We start from the raw sequence: 18,285 nt of genomic DNA, 5'->3' as shown, positions 1-18,285 counted from the left end.
AAGTAATAGGCATCCATGGGCAATATTTGGATGCATGGAATTCAAAAGGAACGGCGTGATAAGGGAGTCATTCGATATCCATTTTTCTCTGAGAAACACCTATGATGGTAGGTTTGATAGTGGTGCCTATAATGTATTCAACAAGTCCTCTTCCGGCAATAGTCAGCTATGCAGATCAAGACCAGATCAAATAATTTGTTCCATCAAATCTTACCAAAAGAAGAAGAAGAGGGGGGTAATATTCGGAAATAGTGGGAGTAGTAGTACCATCGGTGGTTGCCATGTTAAGAAATTGTTTGTAGTTCTTCAGTCTTCACCCTTTTTAAACAACTGAATAGCCTCACCACCCAAATACATCTAAGGATTCATAGAATAGAGGACATCTCCCTTTTTTTGAAAAAGAGACCCCTGGATATATGGAAAATTACAAATAGGCCCCTAAATATATGAGAAATAATAAATAGACCCCTAGAAATATGCGAATTCACAAAAAAGATCCTGGGTATATGTGAAATCACAAATAAACCCCTATATATATATATGTGCAAATTCACAAAAAGAGACCCTTGGAGTATACGAATTTACAGATAGACCCTAGGTCTCGTTTGGTCCATGTGGGTTCAATGGATGCTGGTTTGGACTGCTTTAAAATTATAAAACACTGTCATCTGGAGGTGATCGGTGGCTAAAGAAGGTTTGGTGAGTCAGGTGTTGCAAGTCTGCTTCTAGAAGAAGAAGAATTTTCTGTTTTTCAGGTTGCAAGAGCCTTACGATTCCAAAAAGAGGTGAAAAAGGTTTGATGGTTGCTGGAATGGTGAAGAGGTGAACTGCAGGCCTGGTTGCAGGTACGACAGCAGGTTCGATGGTTAGAAGATGAATTACAGCAATGGTATTGGTGAGTTGCAGGTCAAGGTAATGGCAGAAATCTTGGGTGTGAAGGTCTAGCAATGGGCTTTTTCAGGTCAACGATGGGAATGGGAAGGCAGGCAATGGGTGTGGAGGGCTCAGCGATGGGATTGAAGGGCAGAAGTAATGCAGTTGCAGTGGTAGCAGGTCCTAGTCGCGGAATCGAGAGAGGGGGAGAGACGATCTTTCCTTTCTTGCTTCTTTTTTTCTCTTTTCCTCAATCCATTTTTGGCTCTGATGACATGTTGAGAAAATCGATTGTGGTAGAATGGCTTAATGAATCAGTGTGATCCCAAGCCCTCTATTTATAATAAAGTGAAAATAACATTATTACATAAATACCCTTACTCGGGTAACAAAAAACAGAAAATTACGTGAACTAAAACTCCTAGAGTTGAACTCCTAATAGAACTCAATAGGATATCAAGCTATTTTATGGTGTTTAGATGAATTTAGATACTAGTCCAGTTTATATTCATCTGTGACTCAATGCATCAGATAAAGCTGCACCGTTATGCATCAGATAAAACTTATCATGTGAACAGAAGCCCTAGAATCAATGTCCAAGGGGAGGATGTGGAAGATGAGGAGGCATGAATTAGTACCTGCATGGGATAAAGTGGCAGTCACGTAGAAGTTCCATGTGAATTGAAAGTGGAAGCTTCAATATTCTGTAAGCGGTGCATGATTTGGCTTGCACATCACGTAGACTTTTGAATTGATCTCCTAATGAAGTAGTTGGTGCAGTAGTGGTAGGCTGAACTATGTCAGAACCACTGTCAGGCTCCCAGGATTAGCTAATTGATGAGCCCATTCAGGTTTCCGATATTTTGCCCAATAGGCTTCCACCAGATTACCAGCTTTGCCACGAAAAGTACTTTGTCATGAGGCAAGATCAGTATGCTGTCGACCGCGGCCATTAGATTAATGACATCCCTCTGAACCACGACCTTGGGAGGTGATGAATGTCCAATTACTGCCTATAGGTGTATTCAATGGATTAGTGTCTCCTGAAGAGACATTGTGCTGGAGAGGAGAGAAGACATCACTCAAAGTAGGTACACCTCTCCAGCTAACAGGTGTCCTTTTATATACTGAGTTTAGGATCCAATCTACCAAGAATTTGGAAACCAAATGTTCATTTTGTTGAGTCTTAAGTTTCTTAATGTCGTCCATCTTTCCTTTCAACGAGCTGCAGTAATTTTGTAGGGCTTACGTAATTTGTTGAGAATATATTTCCTTCAAATCATCCCATTTAGTAGAGTGAAACATGACATTGGCTGCAATTGTTGGTTCCATTCTATTCCAAAACTATATCATTATAATGGGATTATCTTTGGAGCAGGCATCATAATTTTTATCTTTGGTAGAGGGGGGGTGCACTCTCAATGAATGTCAGTTTACCTTTGGCTAGTATATAGACTCAGACAGCTTGCGCCCATTGAAGATAGTCAGAGCTGCCTTGAAGCTTGATAGAGGTTATCTGAATGTTAAGTTGTTCAGAGGAAAGTGTAGGTGCATTGTTTTCTGTTGGTGCAGCAGCAGCCTCACTAGCCACTAGGATATTCAAGAAGAACAATGACAGAACCAGCCGGAATAAAAAATCCTGAAGTAACCGTACGATATCCTATTTACCAGAAGGAAAGAGGCTCAATTCGATTCTGATAAATCGAACAGCAGCAAAGGTAGTAATGACGAGTCAAGTTCCTATCTGGCAGAAGAATAACAAGGCTGAAGTAGATTCTGGTAAATAGGGCAGCAATAGTAGTAATCCCAGTAATAAACAAAGCAGCAAAAACAGTGGCAATATCAAGGTTATATCCTATCTAGCAAAAGAATAAAAGATTGGAGTCGAATCTGTAGATAGAACAGTAACAAACTTATGGCAGAAAAGACAGCATGTGGTAAACCATATAGAAGTATTCTAGTAGCACTGATAAGACCAAACAGAGTATGTCATCGAGGTTACCAGTTAAAGTGCAGTAGGAGACATGAATGCAGGGCAGAGGGCCAAAATAGAGGCAACCAAGAGCAAGGCAATTGGTATTAGATTGGCACATGTTCAACAGACCTTGGGTGGTGTCTGTGCAGGTTTGACAGGCTCTTCCTCGTCCAAGAACTTCACTTATCTTTGCACACCAGTAGAGGTAATGGCAGGTACGCAGATCAGTTCATAAATTGCGAAGAAGGATCTAAAACATAATAAATGCCGCAATTGGTGGCTGCAAACCAGGTAAAAAGGAAAAACTAGAAGATACATGATCAAGGCGAGAGAGGAAGAGGGTTTTCTTCAAGCTGATGACAGGAGCTCTGATACCATCGTAGACCCAAGATCCTGTATCCAGCTAAAGGACAGAGAGAACAAGAGAAAAACAGAGAAAAAGTAGGAGAAGAAGGTCATATTGTAAGCCAAGAGGGGAGCATGTGTTTAGATGATCATCCTTTTAATCACACGCCTTGTTGTATAAAATAAAAAACAAGAGTAATGTCCTTTCTGCTCCTGACTTAATGACGGCAGAGTTACAAGAATAAAATAAGTAAAACAACCCTAAACTAATAAAGGTGTCGCTGCTAGAACTAGGAGTCCCTGCTATTGCTGGAGTTCAACACAAAACACAGGGAATCAGTCCAGCATTCGGTTTGTTATAAATTCTCAGAAATAGAGGACTTAACCTAGGAGATCAGACCTGATTTAGAACACTTTTTTTACCCTAAACAAAAACGTGAATTAGTTCTAGCCAAACCTCTTGACACCCTAAGTATTCTTACTGCTATTCAGCTAAAGATCTTGGATTTCTGGCCCTCACTTGATACTACATTAAAGGCTATAGAGGTTATTCCAGTGATACTGAAACTTTAGGCGTGAATTTTGAAGGACCTAAATGTAAGATTTGAATCTCTGAGGAGGTGCCTCATGTTTAAAATGTTTTTTGAGGAGGTGCATGTAATTATACCCGTAAATAGTAACAATATAAAGGTCATTTGACAATGAACTTTAACGAAAACTTTAGCGGAATGAGTTTTGGAGGATGTAAATGTAAGGAATGATTTTCGGAGGTGGTGCATCGTGTTTAGCATGTTTGTTGAGGGGGTGCGTGTAAAAAAACTCTTATCTATAATATCTTTTAACTGTAGTTGTACTGCTAGTGGTAATCTGATGGTTGCATTCTAGTTCCAAACTATAAAAAGAGAAGAATGAAAAGAAACATAATCATGTCATGACATATTGACAGGGTCACTCCCCCTATTGTGAGAGAACTAATTCTAATATAAATATAGACAGTGGTGAATATAAATATAGACGGTGGTGTATGTCCTAACATTCTATGATATATTAAGCCAGTTTTGTTTTCCCTTTTGATGCTATGCCTATCTTTCTGGGTTTGTGGATCTTGTCATTCTTGTTTTGTTGTTCCTTTGTTACGTGGTAATTTCACTTGTTCAACTTATTCATATTTTGTTTACATTTAAGGTGAAAGTGCTGCTATTAATGAATTAGTGGACTTCATTGTTGCCGCTCAAATCGCTGAGAGCTCTCGAAAGGTAATCTACTTATCCAATTCATTCATATTCTAAGAATGGCTCTAGCGCCTGACACAGGCCCTTGGAAATGACTGATCTATTGAAAGTTGACATGCATCAGATTCCAAGTAAGTTACATTTTTTGAGATAGAACCCTAGCCGCAGACCTTGTATTACCTGACTTTTGGGGAATAACCAAAAGGGAATTGATGGATCATTATTGCTTCGTTCTTTTTTTCTTCTTCCATGTTCTATAAAGGATATAAATAGTTCAGCCCTGAACCTGTTCTCCCCATACCCGAATCTTTTGGAGACCTAGACTAGGGCAGATTTGGGTTTCTTTTTCTGCTGTACCATGGGAGTGTTTTACCTGCTTTTACAATCTCTTTTAGGAATTTCTGACTGAATTTTTCTTTTCTATGAGCAATTTGCTTTTAGGGCTGTATTCTGAACTTAAGTTAGAACATTTCAGATTTATAAGGTTGTAGGTTGTAGTTTTCTCCTTTTCTCGCACACATTGCTTACACCAAATGGGTTGTAATTCTGCCCTAGTTACCCATACACTCACTCCTAGGTTTGAAACCGTAAAATTATGAAGAAGATGACTACATCAGAATCAACTACAACTACAGAACCTATATCTACTGCAACTGAAAATTCTAATAAGACTGTTACCGGCCCCTTGGTTCTCCACTTAAAACCGTAGATGTTTGGTTACATGAATCCAGAGATTTCAAATCATGAAATCTCTGGATTCATGAATGCGAGATTTATACCCGTTTGGTTGTGAAAATCCATGGATTCATGAAATCTAGAGATTCATCTTTTTACACTAAAAACATGAATCTATAGATTTATGGGTATGAGGTGAAATTCAGAGATTTCACCCCTACTATAAAAGCAGTAAACATTTGCACATTCACAAAAATCACGTCGACCAAACAATTTTTCATAATGAAATTTCCACAAATTTAGGTTAACCAAACAATTAATTTAATGAATTATGACTCATAGATTTGAAATCTCCGGACTCATGGAACCAAACAGTATCAGTAGAAAAGGATCAGATCTGGAGCCATTCTTATCAGTAGCCAGGTACTTCTAGGACATTATAGGAACTACTACAAATCCAGAAAACCTTAGATCAACACAGGATCGAGGGCTTGCATATGATTCTCTGGTGATAGTATTCTTAATGAGATCTATTGAAGCAGATTCACACCAAACTTTTCTATTAGAAACTGTTGCTAGTATTTGGACTGCTGCTCAAAAGTCTTATGGTAAACTGAGAAATAAAGCCCAAGTCGATGAACTCTGTAAACAAGTTCATGAGACTGAATATAAGGAAATGACACCCTCTCAGTATTACAACACCCTTAGTGCACTATGCCAGAAGATTGACCATCTCAACATATTCTAGCCAAATAATGTTAATGCTGCAGCCTATCGCAAGCACCTTGATGAGGCCCAACTATATGATTTACTTAATGTTAAGCATGATCCTGTTCAACTTCAGATTCTCAGTCAAGATCCCTTTCCTACCTTAGAGGAATCATAAGCTTTTGTTCACACCAAAGATTGTTGTCATGCTGCAATACACTCTTCCTCTGCAGTCTGCACCTGATAGGTCAACTCATCAGACTCAAAGCGGAAATAATACAGAGGCACCAGAGGAATTTATCAAATGTGAGCATTGTGGTAAACCATGGCATTTAAAAGAAAAATGTTACAAACTACACAGAAAGCCCGTAGACTTTGAAGCAAAAAGAAGGGTTGGTCACTGAAAAATTAGGAAAGACTCATGCCAACAAAACTAATGCTGACTCCATACCTTTTACTGAACGCTCTCGAATCTCTCTAATAAGGAACTGCAAGCTCTCCATCTGTTACTACAGGCTGCCCCCACTACCACATCTACAATTGCGTCTACTACTTCTAGTAATCATCAAGCCCACTCAGGTAGTTTTGAACTACCCTTTTGTGCTTCTACGGTATCTACCTCTTGGATTAATCAACTATGGGGCTACATATCACATGATTGGTTTTTTAACTCAACTCCATCAATACACCCCTTTATCAGGAAAAGACATAGTCCGTGTGGCAAATGGATCCCCCTCTATTACTAGGAGAGGAATTGTTCATTGCTCTTCCACCTTAACCCTTTCTCCTATCTTGCATGTTCCCTCATTTCCTACTAATCTCTTATTCCTTAGTAGCTTTGTTAAGGATTAAACTGCGAAGTTACTTTTTCCCCTACTCATTTTATTTTATAGGATCTAGTGACAGAGAGGACGATTGGGCATGATAAGGTGCAAAATGGTCTCTATCTGCTCATTAGTATGGCTCCTCCTACTGTTGCAACTTCTTCACTAATACCACGGATCCACTCATTCTCCTTATATGTTTACCTCCTCCATTAGAGACTTGATCATCCTCCAATAAAAACCCTATTTTCCCTTCTTCCAAATTTAGTTAAGCATTCTAATAAAGATGAATTTTTTTATGAAGCATGTATTTATGTTAAGCAAGCATACTCTACTCATTCCCCATTTGATAAAAAGAAGTGATCGTTTCGTAGATCTACTTCATTTTGATATATGGGGCCCTACTCATTGTAATTATATTTTGGACATTGGTGATTTGTGACCTTCATTGATTGTTAAACTCTGTTACTTGGGTATATCTAATGCAACATAAGATTGGCATGTTCCAATGCTTCCAAGTATTCCACAAGATACGAATTCAGTTCAACAACAAGATCAAAGCTCTTTGCATTGACAATTTAAGAGAATATATGGAGCATACATTTTAGGCATACTTAGCAGATCATGGTATTCTCCATTAGACCAGTTGTGTTGATACCTTATCCCAAAGTGGCATGGCGGAAAGAAAACTGACACTTGTAAGATGTTGTTCATGCTTTAATGTTTACACCAAATGTCCCCACAATGGCGTGGCGGAAAGAAAATTGACACTTGTTAGATGTTGCTTATGCTTTAATGTTTACACAAAATGTCCCGTCCTAATTGGAGTGATGTTCTTATTGTCAACTATCTAATCAACCATAAGCATTTTTGCATTCTTGATTTATAATACCTAGAGGTGTACTTCTTGGAAAGAACCCCTTTTTAGTACATCCAAGAGTATTCAGTTATGTCTTTTATGTCCTAGATCATCACTGTCCTAGCAAGCTTGATCCATGGAGCATCAGATGTATTTTTGTGGGCTATTCTCCTTCCTAGAAGGGCTACCACCACTGCCGTCCTCCATCCCATAAATACTTTGTTTCCATGGATGTTGTCTTTCATGAAGCCTGTTCCTACTATACCTCAACAAGTTTTTAGGGGTAGAATATTTCTAATGAAGATGCATTGACCAACTTGAATGTTTTTCCAATAATCGATGATGAGATGATGAAACAACAACTTAAATAGCTGTCGCCCCCAGAAAAAACAGGCATATGAGGAGCCACAGACGCCTAATAAAGGTACCTTGTAGACACATGAACAACAAACTCCTGGTAATAGTATTTTGAAGTCTTATGACCAAAGCACCCTTACCATTACAAAAATCCTCCAAAACCAAAAGCTTAGATCTCCACCGGCTTCACCACCCATTAAGAATTCTTCTCTTGAACAACACATAGCCTTAAGGAAGGCCGTTAGCAAATGCATTTAGAATTCTTCTCTTGAACAACACATAGCCTTAAGAAAGGCCGTTAGCAAATGCATTTACCTAATATTCCTTGTTGTCTCTCTTAATTCTCTTTTGCCTTCCTATCGTAGTTTTGTGTCTTCCCTTTCTTCTATACCTATCCCACAGAAGTAGCAGGAGGCTTATGCAGATCCTAAGTGGAAGGCAACAATATTGAAATAAATGACAGCGCTGGACAAAAATAGGACTTAGGAACTTGTGGTTCTTCCTCTGGGCAAGAGACCTGTTGGTTGCAAGCGGGTGTTTGTTGTAAAGCAGAATAGTGATGGATTTGTTGATCAGTATAAAGCCAGATTTGGTTACTTAAGGATTCACTCAGACCTTTGGGATTGAATATTAGGAGACATTTACACTTGTTGCAAAACTAAATACAACCAATGTATACTTGCATGTGTTGTTAACTTGGGACGTGACTTAAGCAATTAGATGTGAAGAATGCCTTCTTACATGAGGAGTTCTTGGTTTCTCTAACGACAAAACCTAAGGAAAAGTCTAGAAACTCTGGTGTGCACTATATAGGTTAAAGCAGACTCCTTGGGAGAGTAATGTTGATGACACCCTCTTCAAATAGGTCCTCAAGTTACCATCCTATTTGCCTATGTTGATGATATAGTTATGATAGGTAATTTTGGTGGAGAAATACTAAAATAAAAAATAAAATAAAATAAAAATCTTGAGTCATGAGTTTGAAATAAAAGATTTAGAAAAATTAAGGTACTTTCTAGGGATTGAAGTTGCTCATTCATCTAAAGGCATATTTGTATCCCAAAGAAAGTGTCCTAGATTTGTTATTAAAAATAAGCCTACTAAGTTGTCACCCAACTTTACTCTTCTTGAAGTAACTACCTGACTCAAGGACAAAGAAGGAGAAGCCATAGATATAGGTTGTTATCAGCAATTACTCGATTAGTGGGAAAGCTAACCTTTCTCATAATAACCTGACATTGTTGCTGTTTTTAGTATTGTGAGTCAATTCATGCATAATCCTCATTGTAGTAATATGTTTGTCATCTTCCAAATTCATCATTATCTGAAATCTACTCCTAGCAGAGGTGCTCTCCTATCCCCACATGATCATCTTCGAGTTGAAGCCTATGTTAATGCAGTCTGGGAGGTTCACATGATCGGAAGTCCACCTCAAGGTATTGTACTGGCGTTGGTGTGAATCTGGTTACTTGGTGAAGCAAGAAGTAAAATGTTGTTGCAAGATCAGTGCTGATGCAAAATTTTGAGCTATGGCTCTAGGGGTTTGTGAGTTATATTTATGTGGTCTACTTGAAGATCTAGGTGTGCCAACGTCTCCTCCCATGATGCTCTATTGTGACAACGAATGCCATAAGCAATGCCCATAATCCAATACAAATTGTAGCACATAGCACGTGGAGATTGATAGGCATTTTATAAAAAAAAGAAGTTGGAAAGCGGCATTCAATTATATTCAATTTGTGAAGTATGAAGATCCAGTAGCAGATGTCTTTACCAAAGGCTTACCTAGGCGGATTTTTCATCCTATTTTGACCAAGTTGGGCATGTGTGATATCTATGCCCCAACTTGAGGGAAATTGTTGTGAGAGTGGAGATATTTCCTCGGATTGGTGCTAGTGTAAGTTCGAGGGTAGTCCTGCTTGGATTAGGAGTTCCACTTTAAGTCTTTTTTTTAAGTCTTTAGTTATGTTTTCCTATTCAGTTTTGTACTTCTCTTTCTTCTCAGAGTTGGTTATAGCTCATGCTTGTTAACCTATAAATGTCCTATTGATGCGACAAATGAAATCAACTTTTCTCAGAGCAATTTTCTCTCATCCTTGACTTATAAATAAAGGAGAGGCCAAAACGTAGTAGGCACAATTTAAGCAAAAACAAAGAGATAGCTATGCTTTTGCCAAATAAGTCTGCGGACCTTGTGAGGCTGTTCTTTGCCTTCATTTTTTCTGTTTGTTTCAACTGCAACTTTGTTTCTGTAGAGCTGTTCAACACCTACTATATCTGGATATCACCTGCTGTTGTCAGAGGTGAAGCATTATCATCAGCACGCCCTGTTGCATCTTCACTGATGCAGCACCACGTCTATTTCCTCAATTGCAATTCCATCTCCCCTATTACTATTCTAGCCATCAGAATCAAGTAGAGTTTTGATGGTATAATCCGCCATCAAGCTTAAGATCAGCCTCAACTAACTGCAGGATCTACTTCAAGTCTATTTACAAACCTGTCTTAGTTTTTAATTCCAGACATATGGTATCATCTCCCCATCTGGTCATCAAATCCTCTTGACTCTTTGAAGTGTTGACCTTCGTTCCAGCGCCGACCTACAACCAATATTTGAATCCCGTTTATTGGTTTGTTTTCTGGATTTTAATCAGTTACTAATTTCAGTACTCTACTCTTATTTGATATTTCTCAATTTGTCCAATGGACTACTACCATCTTTTGAAGGATTAATCACCTATGCAAAGGTGATGGTGTTCTACTTAATTTCATGCCCATTCAAGTTCTGGTTGAAAGTTAATGCTATTTCACTATTGTGGTTTATCCAATACGTGCTGCTGTTCTACCTTTTTGGTGGTTTCTTTGGTCATCTGTTGCTGACCTTACATTAAGCCTACTGTTAATGGAACTTGTGATCCTACTTTAGACTAGGACTTCATTGACCTAGCCTTACATAAGTACAACCATTGAAGCACTAGAGTGCTACTCCTGTTTGCTGTTAAAAGCAAAGTGTCATAAAATATGTCTTTAGGCTGGTTGGCAGCAGGTTGCATTAACTTGTTTACGTGGATTGGAAGGTGCCATGAATGTCTTTGCTGTATGCAGAACTCTGATCTCTATATCCATATTGGTTATTGGTGTAAGTTATCCCCTAGAAGAGACAATCGCCAGTAATACTATCACCTAAGATCAATGACCGTGATTTTAAAGGTTTGAAGTGTTCCTTTCTAAATCTGGAAGGTAATCACTTTGTAGCATCCAGTAATCTGAGGTCACTGGCTGGTGATACTATGATGTTAACATAAAAGAGGAGAAAATGCTGTGACAATAATAAAGATCAAGATAACTTCACATCAGAAAATAGATCCCTAAATAACCTACTGAACCCAAAATCCAATTTGGACCTGATTGATCTCCATCTGGGAACTCTTAAATGGGTTTTTGCTGAACTAATCGAAGAATAGAATTCTTGCTTCACCCTTTTGGGCTCCAAGAGGTTTGTGCTGGTCCAAGGGAGTATCAATTATTTAAAAATGTAAGTGAACATGTTCCTGCTACTAATTTATTGTCCAAATTGCCAGGAAAGTAGTACAGAAGCTTTGTTTGGGACTATGGATAAGACACTTCGTTTGCTTGAGATGGGTTTCTCTGAGCATGAAATTTCTTCAGCTATAGAGAGGTTTGGTGAGTGTCATCAACTTGGTCTTCTGGTTTCAGACTTTGCTGCTTTTATCTTAGCTTTGTTTCCTTTCATGCTTTGAAGTTGGTAGCTTGGGTTTTCAATGTTTAGTAAAAGGAATCTCCAGTTAAACCAATTAATATTTTATCCGCAAATACACTTTTAACTCATTCCGAGTAGTTGGAAGGAGTTGAATTGTATTTGTCCAAGACTTCTGGTTTTGGCACTAAACAAGGAATCTATGATCAATCACTTGTGTAGTTTGAGAATGATAAAGCAATTTGAGAGCCAATATTTATGAGGAATTTACTCGAGAAAACATGGTGGGGGGGGGGGTGTGAAGGAGTGGTATGCTATACTCAAAAGAGTTCATATAATTATGTTTTCCAGCATGTGGCAGTAAAGCTTTATGATCATTAAAAGTTGAAGCAAAAGGCATGTTCTCAAGCTTGGCACCCTGCAGCATCATAACACTTTGGTGATGCATTTGTTTCTGTATTATAATCTAGAGTTCTTTGCTATGCTTGAACTGTTGACACCATTGAGTTTGTAGTGTCTTCTCTTTTACTATTTTTATTTTCTTTTCAGTGTGGGGGTCGGGGAGGTGGGTTGGGGTGGAGGATGGAGGGTTCACTCTGTGACAGGCAAACAATTTCTGTAACATGATTGGAATGGATGTGGTATACCTTTCCTCCCATCCTTCGTACCCAGTGAGTTTTGGTGAAAACATTAAATTTAAAATGGCACCATATGCTAGGAATGTGCTTTTTAAGGGGAATGGGGGGAGGGGTTTAGATTAGATGCATCTCAATATTTGCTTTTCTCATTGCCTTTGGTTTCTAAATCCTTCACTATTTTCAGGTTCTGAAGTTCCCGTTGGTGAGCTTGCTGACTCTATATTTGCTGATCAACTTGGTAGCACCTCTGTTGAAAATGACAAGGTCTCTAGTCCGTCTCGAATTATTCAGTGTGTAACTTAACAAAGAAAATTTAGTTATAATTTATTTTATTCATTAGCACTTCAGGCTTGATAGACTTAGGAGACACTCTTTAATTGGAATTGGAGAAGTCTGTCTCTACGTTGCATGGCATGCATATTTCTTATAACATAATAGTATAGTGTGCATTTTAACTTGATATTCTTGACAAACAGAACTGTCTCTGGCCATACATAATTCTACTTCAGATAATGCCCCTTCGCTTGCTAGCAAAACTTTTAATGGGAAATAGAGAGCTCATGACAACCCATTTTTACAGAAATATTTTTAGCAGAAGGTCAAATGATGCTAGACTGAAACTACTTAATCAATTTATTAGTGTTCTAAACCATGGCTGATGTAATTTAGAGAAGTAATATGAAGAGAAAAGAGGGAGAGAAGAAGAGAATGCACAGACTTGGTGTGGAGGCTCAGAGAGAATCATGAGCTAAACTTCAGCCTATAGACTGATTACAGGTAAAGAATCTGGAAGCCTAATAGGAGCAGAACTCCCAAGTTTAATAGGAAATAAACTCCTAAGAGCAGCCCCTCTTCCATCCTCGCTGGTTCTGTTTCTTTCCATTATTGGCCTTTCTAACACTCCCCCTCAAGCTGGAGCATATATATTACTCATGTGCAACTTGTTACAAATATAGTCAACCCTTGCACTCCCTAAAGCTTTGTTGAACAGATCTACAAGCTGCTCCCCAGTATGTATGTGGCTGGGGGATATTGTGCCTTGTTGTAACTTTTTACAAACAAAGTGGCAATCGACCTCAATGTAATGGGTACATTCATGGAAGACTGGATTAGATTTTTTTTTTTTTTTTTTTTGATGAATAAATAATTATATTAAAGCAAAAAGGAAAACAAGGTCTTTAAGAAGAAGACCGGAGGGAAGAACTTAGACCCCAGGAGACAACAATTAGCCTGTTCCTTGGGGTATCATCAACCGGGGGTGGGGAATAGCTACCAATCTAGAAGAAACATCAAAATAGATGGCATTCCAAATCTGGTCAAACAAGCGAGATTTGGAGGTCCATCTCCGGAGATTGCGTTCCCACCAAAGGTGGTGGAATAGGGCACAAAACACTAGCTTACCAATCCGATCGCAAATGGAGGAGCCTGAAAATTTTCTCAAAATCCAAGACCAATCTGGACCAAATCCGAAGGAATGTCTCGAATGGGACCATATGAAGGAAAGGGCTTTTCCCCAGATAGATCTGGAGAAAGGGCAGCAAAAGAAGAGGTGCTCAAGGTTTTCCACAGCGGACCAGCAGAGGATGCAGTTTGGGTTAACAGGGATGTGGCGGTCAGAGAGGAATGCTTGGGTGGGAAGAGCAAGGTTGAGGGCTCTCCAAAGGGTAAAGAGAGTGGCGGGGGATGAAGCCCTTTGAACCAAACCAAGGGGGGCCAGGGAGGTTTGGGGTTATGGGGCCGAAGGAGGTTCCAAGCCGAAGAGGTGGAGAAGGATTTGGTGGGGGACGGAAGCCAAATGGTGAGGTCATGGGGGGAGTTGGAGAGAGGGGGAAGGGAACTCCAAACCTGTGTGAGCAAGGGAAGGGGGGAGGGAATCCATGAACCATTAGAGATGAAAGCCGACAAAGGGATGGATTTGGGGATGCGGGAGTCATAGACGGTGCGGGGACCAAAGTGATTGTAGAGAATGCCCATCAAATGCCACGAGTCAAGCCAAAAGGAAGTGGAAGATCCATTAGAGATGGAGATAGAGATGGCAGAGATAGCTCGGGGGCGGAGGAGAAGAATTTTCCTCCAAACCCAAGAAGGATTTGAGGGCAAAGGAACAATCCAGAAGGAATCCGACCGAAGAAGGTAAGAATAGACCCACCTAACCCAAATAGAATCATGCTTTGAGGCAATTTTCCAAATAAGTTTGAAGAGACAAGCCAAATTTACATCAGAAATCCAACGGATGCCCAGGCCCCCTTTAGAGGTAGGGCGACAGATGGAAGCCCAACTAACAGGACGAATGAATCTAGAGACTTCCTGCCCTTTCCAAAGGAAGGCACAGAATAAGGATTCCATTGCATGGATGGTGGCTTTGGGGAAGGAGAATATACCGCACCAGTAGAGATAGGTGGACTGGAGCACAGAACGAATGAGGTTCACTCAGCCAGATGTTAGATGTTATATGAACAGTGGTTTGATTATCATACAATGACTTCATTGGTAAGTCAGCAACAAACCCTAGTTCATGGAGTAATTGTTTTATCTATATTCTATAGTTCTATACCATCTTGTACATGACATGCACCACAACACAATACTCGGACTCTACACTTGATCTTGCTACTTCAGTTTGTTTCTTGGTCTTCCAAAACACGAGGTTTCCTCCAACAAATATGCAGTAGTTTGTGGTTGATCTTCAATTAATAGGTCATCCAGCCCAATCAGCATCGGGGAATCTTCAACATTCATATGGCCATGATTAGTGTAAAGAAGTCCACGTCTTTGTGGTTTCTTAAGATATCTCAGAAATTGAATAACCCCGCATCCTATTGAGATGACCGTGACACAGATAAGATCTGACTCACAACACTGATGGGAAAAGCAATGTCAAGTCATAGTCAAATAATTCAGCTTCCCTACAAGTCTTCTATACTTCTCTGTATGTCAAGGATGGTTCCATCTTTTGGCATCAACTTTTAGTTGGTTTCCATGGGAGTTTATAGGCTTTGATTCCAACATTCTTGTTTCAGAGATTAAATCAATTGCGTATTTCCATTAAGACAAAAAGATGTCCATTGTCAATTGGGCGACTTCAACTCCTCAAAGTATTTTTGTTTGCCTAGGTCTTTGGTCTAAAATTTCTCTTGTACATAGGTCTTCAAACTTGTCAATTCCTAAAGCATCATCCTCTGTAATGACAATGTTGTCAACATAGACCACAAGAATGATTTTGCGTATGTTAGAATGTCTGAAAAATACAAAGTGATCACTCTCACACCATGTCATCCCAACCTCTAACACAATGGAAGTGAATCATCTAAATGATGCTTGAGGTGATTGTTTTAGACCATATAATGATTTGCGAACGTAATAGATCATACCTTTTTCCCCTTGAGCAATAAACCCAAGTGGTTGCTCCATCCACGCTCCTCATATATATCCTCATGAAGGAAGGCATTCTTCACATCCAACTAAAACAAGGACCACTGGCAGGTAGTTGCCAGAGAGATTGAAATACAAATAGATGTTAGCTTGGAAACTAGAGAAGAAGTATTTAAATAATCTACTCCATAAACTTGAGCATATCCCTTTGCCATGAGATGCGCTTTCAGGTGAGCTAAAGAACCATTAGGATTAACTTTCATAGTGAAAATCTGCGGAAAACCAATAGTAGTTTTCCCTAAGGATAAGGGTATAAGATCCCAAGTCTAGTAGTCTTCTAGGGCCTGTAATTCATCTTTACACTAGCCCACCCAGGATAAGTCAAGGCTTTAAGAACATTATTAGGATAAGGATAAGTCTCAATTATAGATACAACAATAGAAAAACCAGAGGATAAAGTAGAATAAGAAATAAAATTAGGATGGGATATTGAACACAACGAGTATCGTCTCGAAGGGAGATGGAAATATCAAGATCAGATGTGGTGGGGATGACCTCAGAATCAGCAGGCGAAGTTGACAAAGAGGTAGAGACCGTAGGTGTAGAGCAGGAGCAGGTGGTCTCAAATGCCGCACATACACTTTGGTGATGGTCAGCGGTAGTGGAGATGAACGAACTATTCCCTACGAGAAACACTTCAAACAATAGAGATAGAGAGATCATCATTGAGGTCAATTATGCTAACAGATTCAATAGAAAAAAGGAGTGGACTCAAAAAATGATAAACTTGCAGTAACAAAGTCTTTTCATAAGTTAATAATAACAACACTACCCCTTTTGAGTTTGAGAGTACACAATAAGCAAACACTTAAAAGCATGAGGATTAAGTTTGGATTTTCCAGAACAATGATCACAAATGAAACGAACTCTTCCAAATACATAGGGAGGCAAAGCAAATAAGGGGGATGAAGGAAATGCTAGAACACAAGGAATGCCTCCTTCTAACACAAAAGAGGGCATCTTGTTAATAAGATAGCAGGCAGTCAAAACAGCATTAGCCCGAAAAGATTTGGGAACCTTCATTTCAAATAATGAGATAACAAGTGACCTCCAAATAAGTGTATATTTTTTTCTTTTTACCACCCCATTTTGTTGAGGAGTGTCAAAGGAAGAAGATTGATGAAAATTTCCATTAGAAGCCATAAATTTACAAAAAGGTCAGATAAATATTCCTTAGCATTATCATTATGAAAAGCGTGAATAGAAACACCAAATTGTGTATGAATTTCAATAACAAAAAGTATGTCAAATAGTTGTACACAATTCTTCATCAAATAGAGCCAAGTAACTCTTGAAAAGTCATCCACAAATGTAGCAAACTATCGATTACCTAAAATAGAAGTAACAAGACATGGACCCCACACATCAAAACGAATCAAGGAGAGAGGTTGGTCTGATCTTTTATTTGTACAAGGGGGTAACAGGATGAAGGTTTCCAAACTAACTAGACTCATAAGCTGGAAAGGGAATGAAAACATTTATCAATAATTTTAAGTTTTCCAAAGAGGGATTCCCCAACCGGCAGTGTATTTAATGGGGGATGGAGATACTGGAACAAGTAGTAGAGGATGTCTCCTCGGACGAATACAGCCCCCTTAACATAAGTCCTCGAAGTGTCTTCTTCATCCTAAGATCTTGAAATAAAAAAAAAAAAAAAAAAGCCATGAAAGAATGTCACGGAACAGTTATTAGTGGAAGTAAATTTACAAACAGATAATAGATTGAAAGGCAAATTAGGTAAAGAACTGAAGGTAGTGTTATGGATGTTGTGAGTCGAACAGTACCCATTCCTTTAACATTGGTATAAGGAATCATCATCAAGTGTAACCAAAGAGGATGATACATGTGGCCCGGTCAATATGATCAGAAGCACTTGAGTCAATAATTGAAGGGTGAGATGTGGTCAAAAGGCATGCAGTAAAATTACCTGTCTGAACAAGGGTGGCAGTGGTGGATTGTTGTTGAGTGGCCTGGAACTGAGTAAAACAAATATAGTCTTCCTTGGTCATCTTTATAGTCTTTCCCTCAAGTTGAATTTTAGTCGTTGTAGAGGTTGGTTCAAAAGTGATGGTTGCATTAGCAATGTTGGGGCTTCCCATGAAGTTTCCAACAAACTGTTGAACATGTCCTAGACAACCAAAATGATGACAGGAAGTAGATGATTCTTCATTCTCCTTGTCCTTCTTTTTCTTATCCTCCTTACGCCTTAGACAATCCCTCTTTATATGACATTTCCCTTTGCAAAAATAATAGATAATTTTGCGACCTATAGACTTTGAGTGACCCCTTGACTTGCTGGACCTCTTTACTTACCGTTGTGTTCCTTAATTTCTTCTCTAATACCAACTCTTGTCATGGCCTCATTTACAAGCCAGGTGGGGCAATCTCTCGAGATATGACCTTCTTTTCCACATTTGTAACATGTGAAGGTACCCAAGAGACATAATTTCCAGTGCCTCCTTGCACACTTCGGGCAGCTCTTTCTTTTTTGTTGTCATTGCCTTCCTTAAAACTTCTTTCCTTGACCTCTCCCAAAAATTTCCTTGAAACCACCAGCCATAAAAGGTTAGCAAATTCCACCTTTTTTCTTCAATATTTTCTAAGTTCTTCCCTCAAAGATTTGTGAGCGATGCACCACCTCAATGTAAG

The 18,285-nt window shown here is 39.0% G+C and overlaps 1 protein-coding gene across 4 annotated transcripts in view; it reads left to right on the top strand.

The window, feature by feature from the left end:
- DRM3 (S-adenosyl-L-methionine-dependent methyltransferases superfamily protein) overlaps positions 1-18,285 on the top strand; it is a 58,289-nt gene that overhangs the window by 21,408 nt on the left and 18,596 nt on the right. For all 4 annotated transcript variants that reach the window (XM_089153433.1, XM_089153430.1, XM_089153431.1 and 1 more), the window contains exons 6-8: positions 4,379-4,449; positions 11,430-11,532; positions 12,389-12,468. In XM_089153433.1, coding sequence (XP_089009559.1) covers positions 4,379-4,449; positions 11,430-11,532; positions 12,389-12,468 — 254 coding nt within the window. The remainder of the gene's footprint in view (positions 1-4,378; positions 4,450-11,429; positions 11,533-12,388; positions 12,469-18,285) is intronic.

Source organism: Hakea prostrata, chromosome 4 (genome assembly GCF_041222555.1).
Source record: "Hakea prostrata isolate BN-2017 chromosome 4, UWA_Hpros_2, whole genome shotgun sequence".
Taxonomy (NCBI): domain Eukaryota; kingdom Viridiplantae; phylum Streptophyta; class Magnoliopsida; order Proteales; family Proteaceae; genus Hakea; species Hakea prostrata.
The sequence above is the reverse complement of the archived record's forward strand: the minus strand, read 5'-3'. Positions and strand labels throughout refer to the sequence as shown.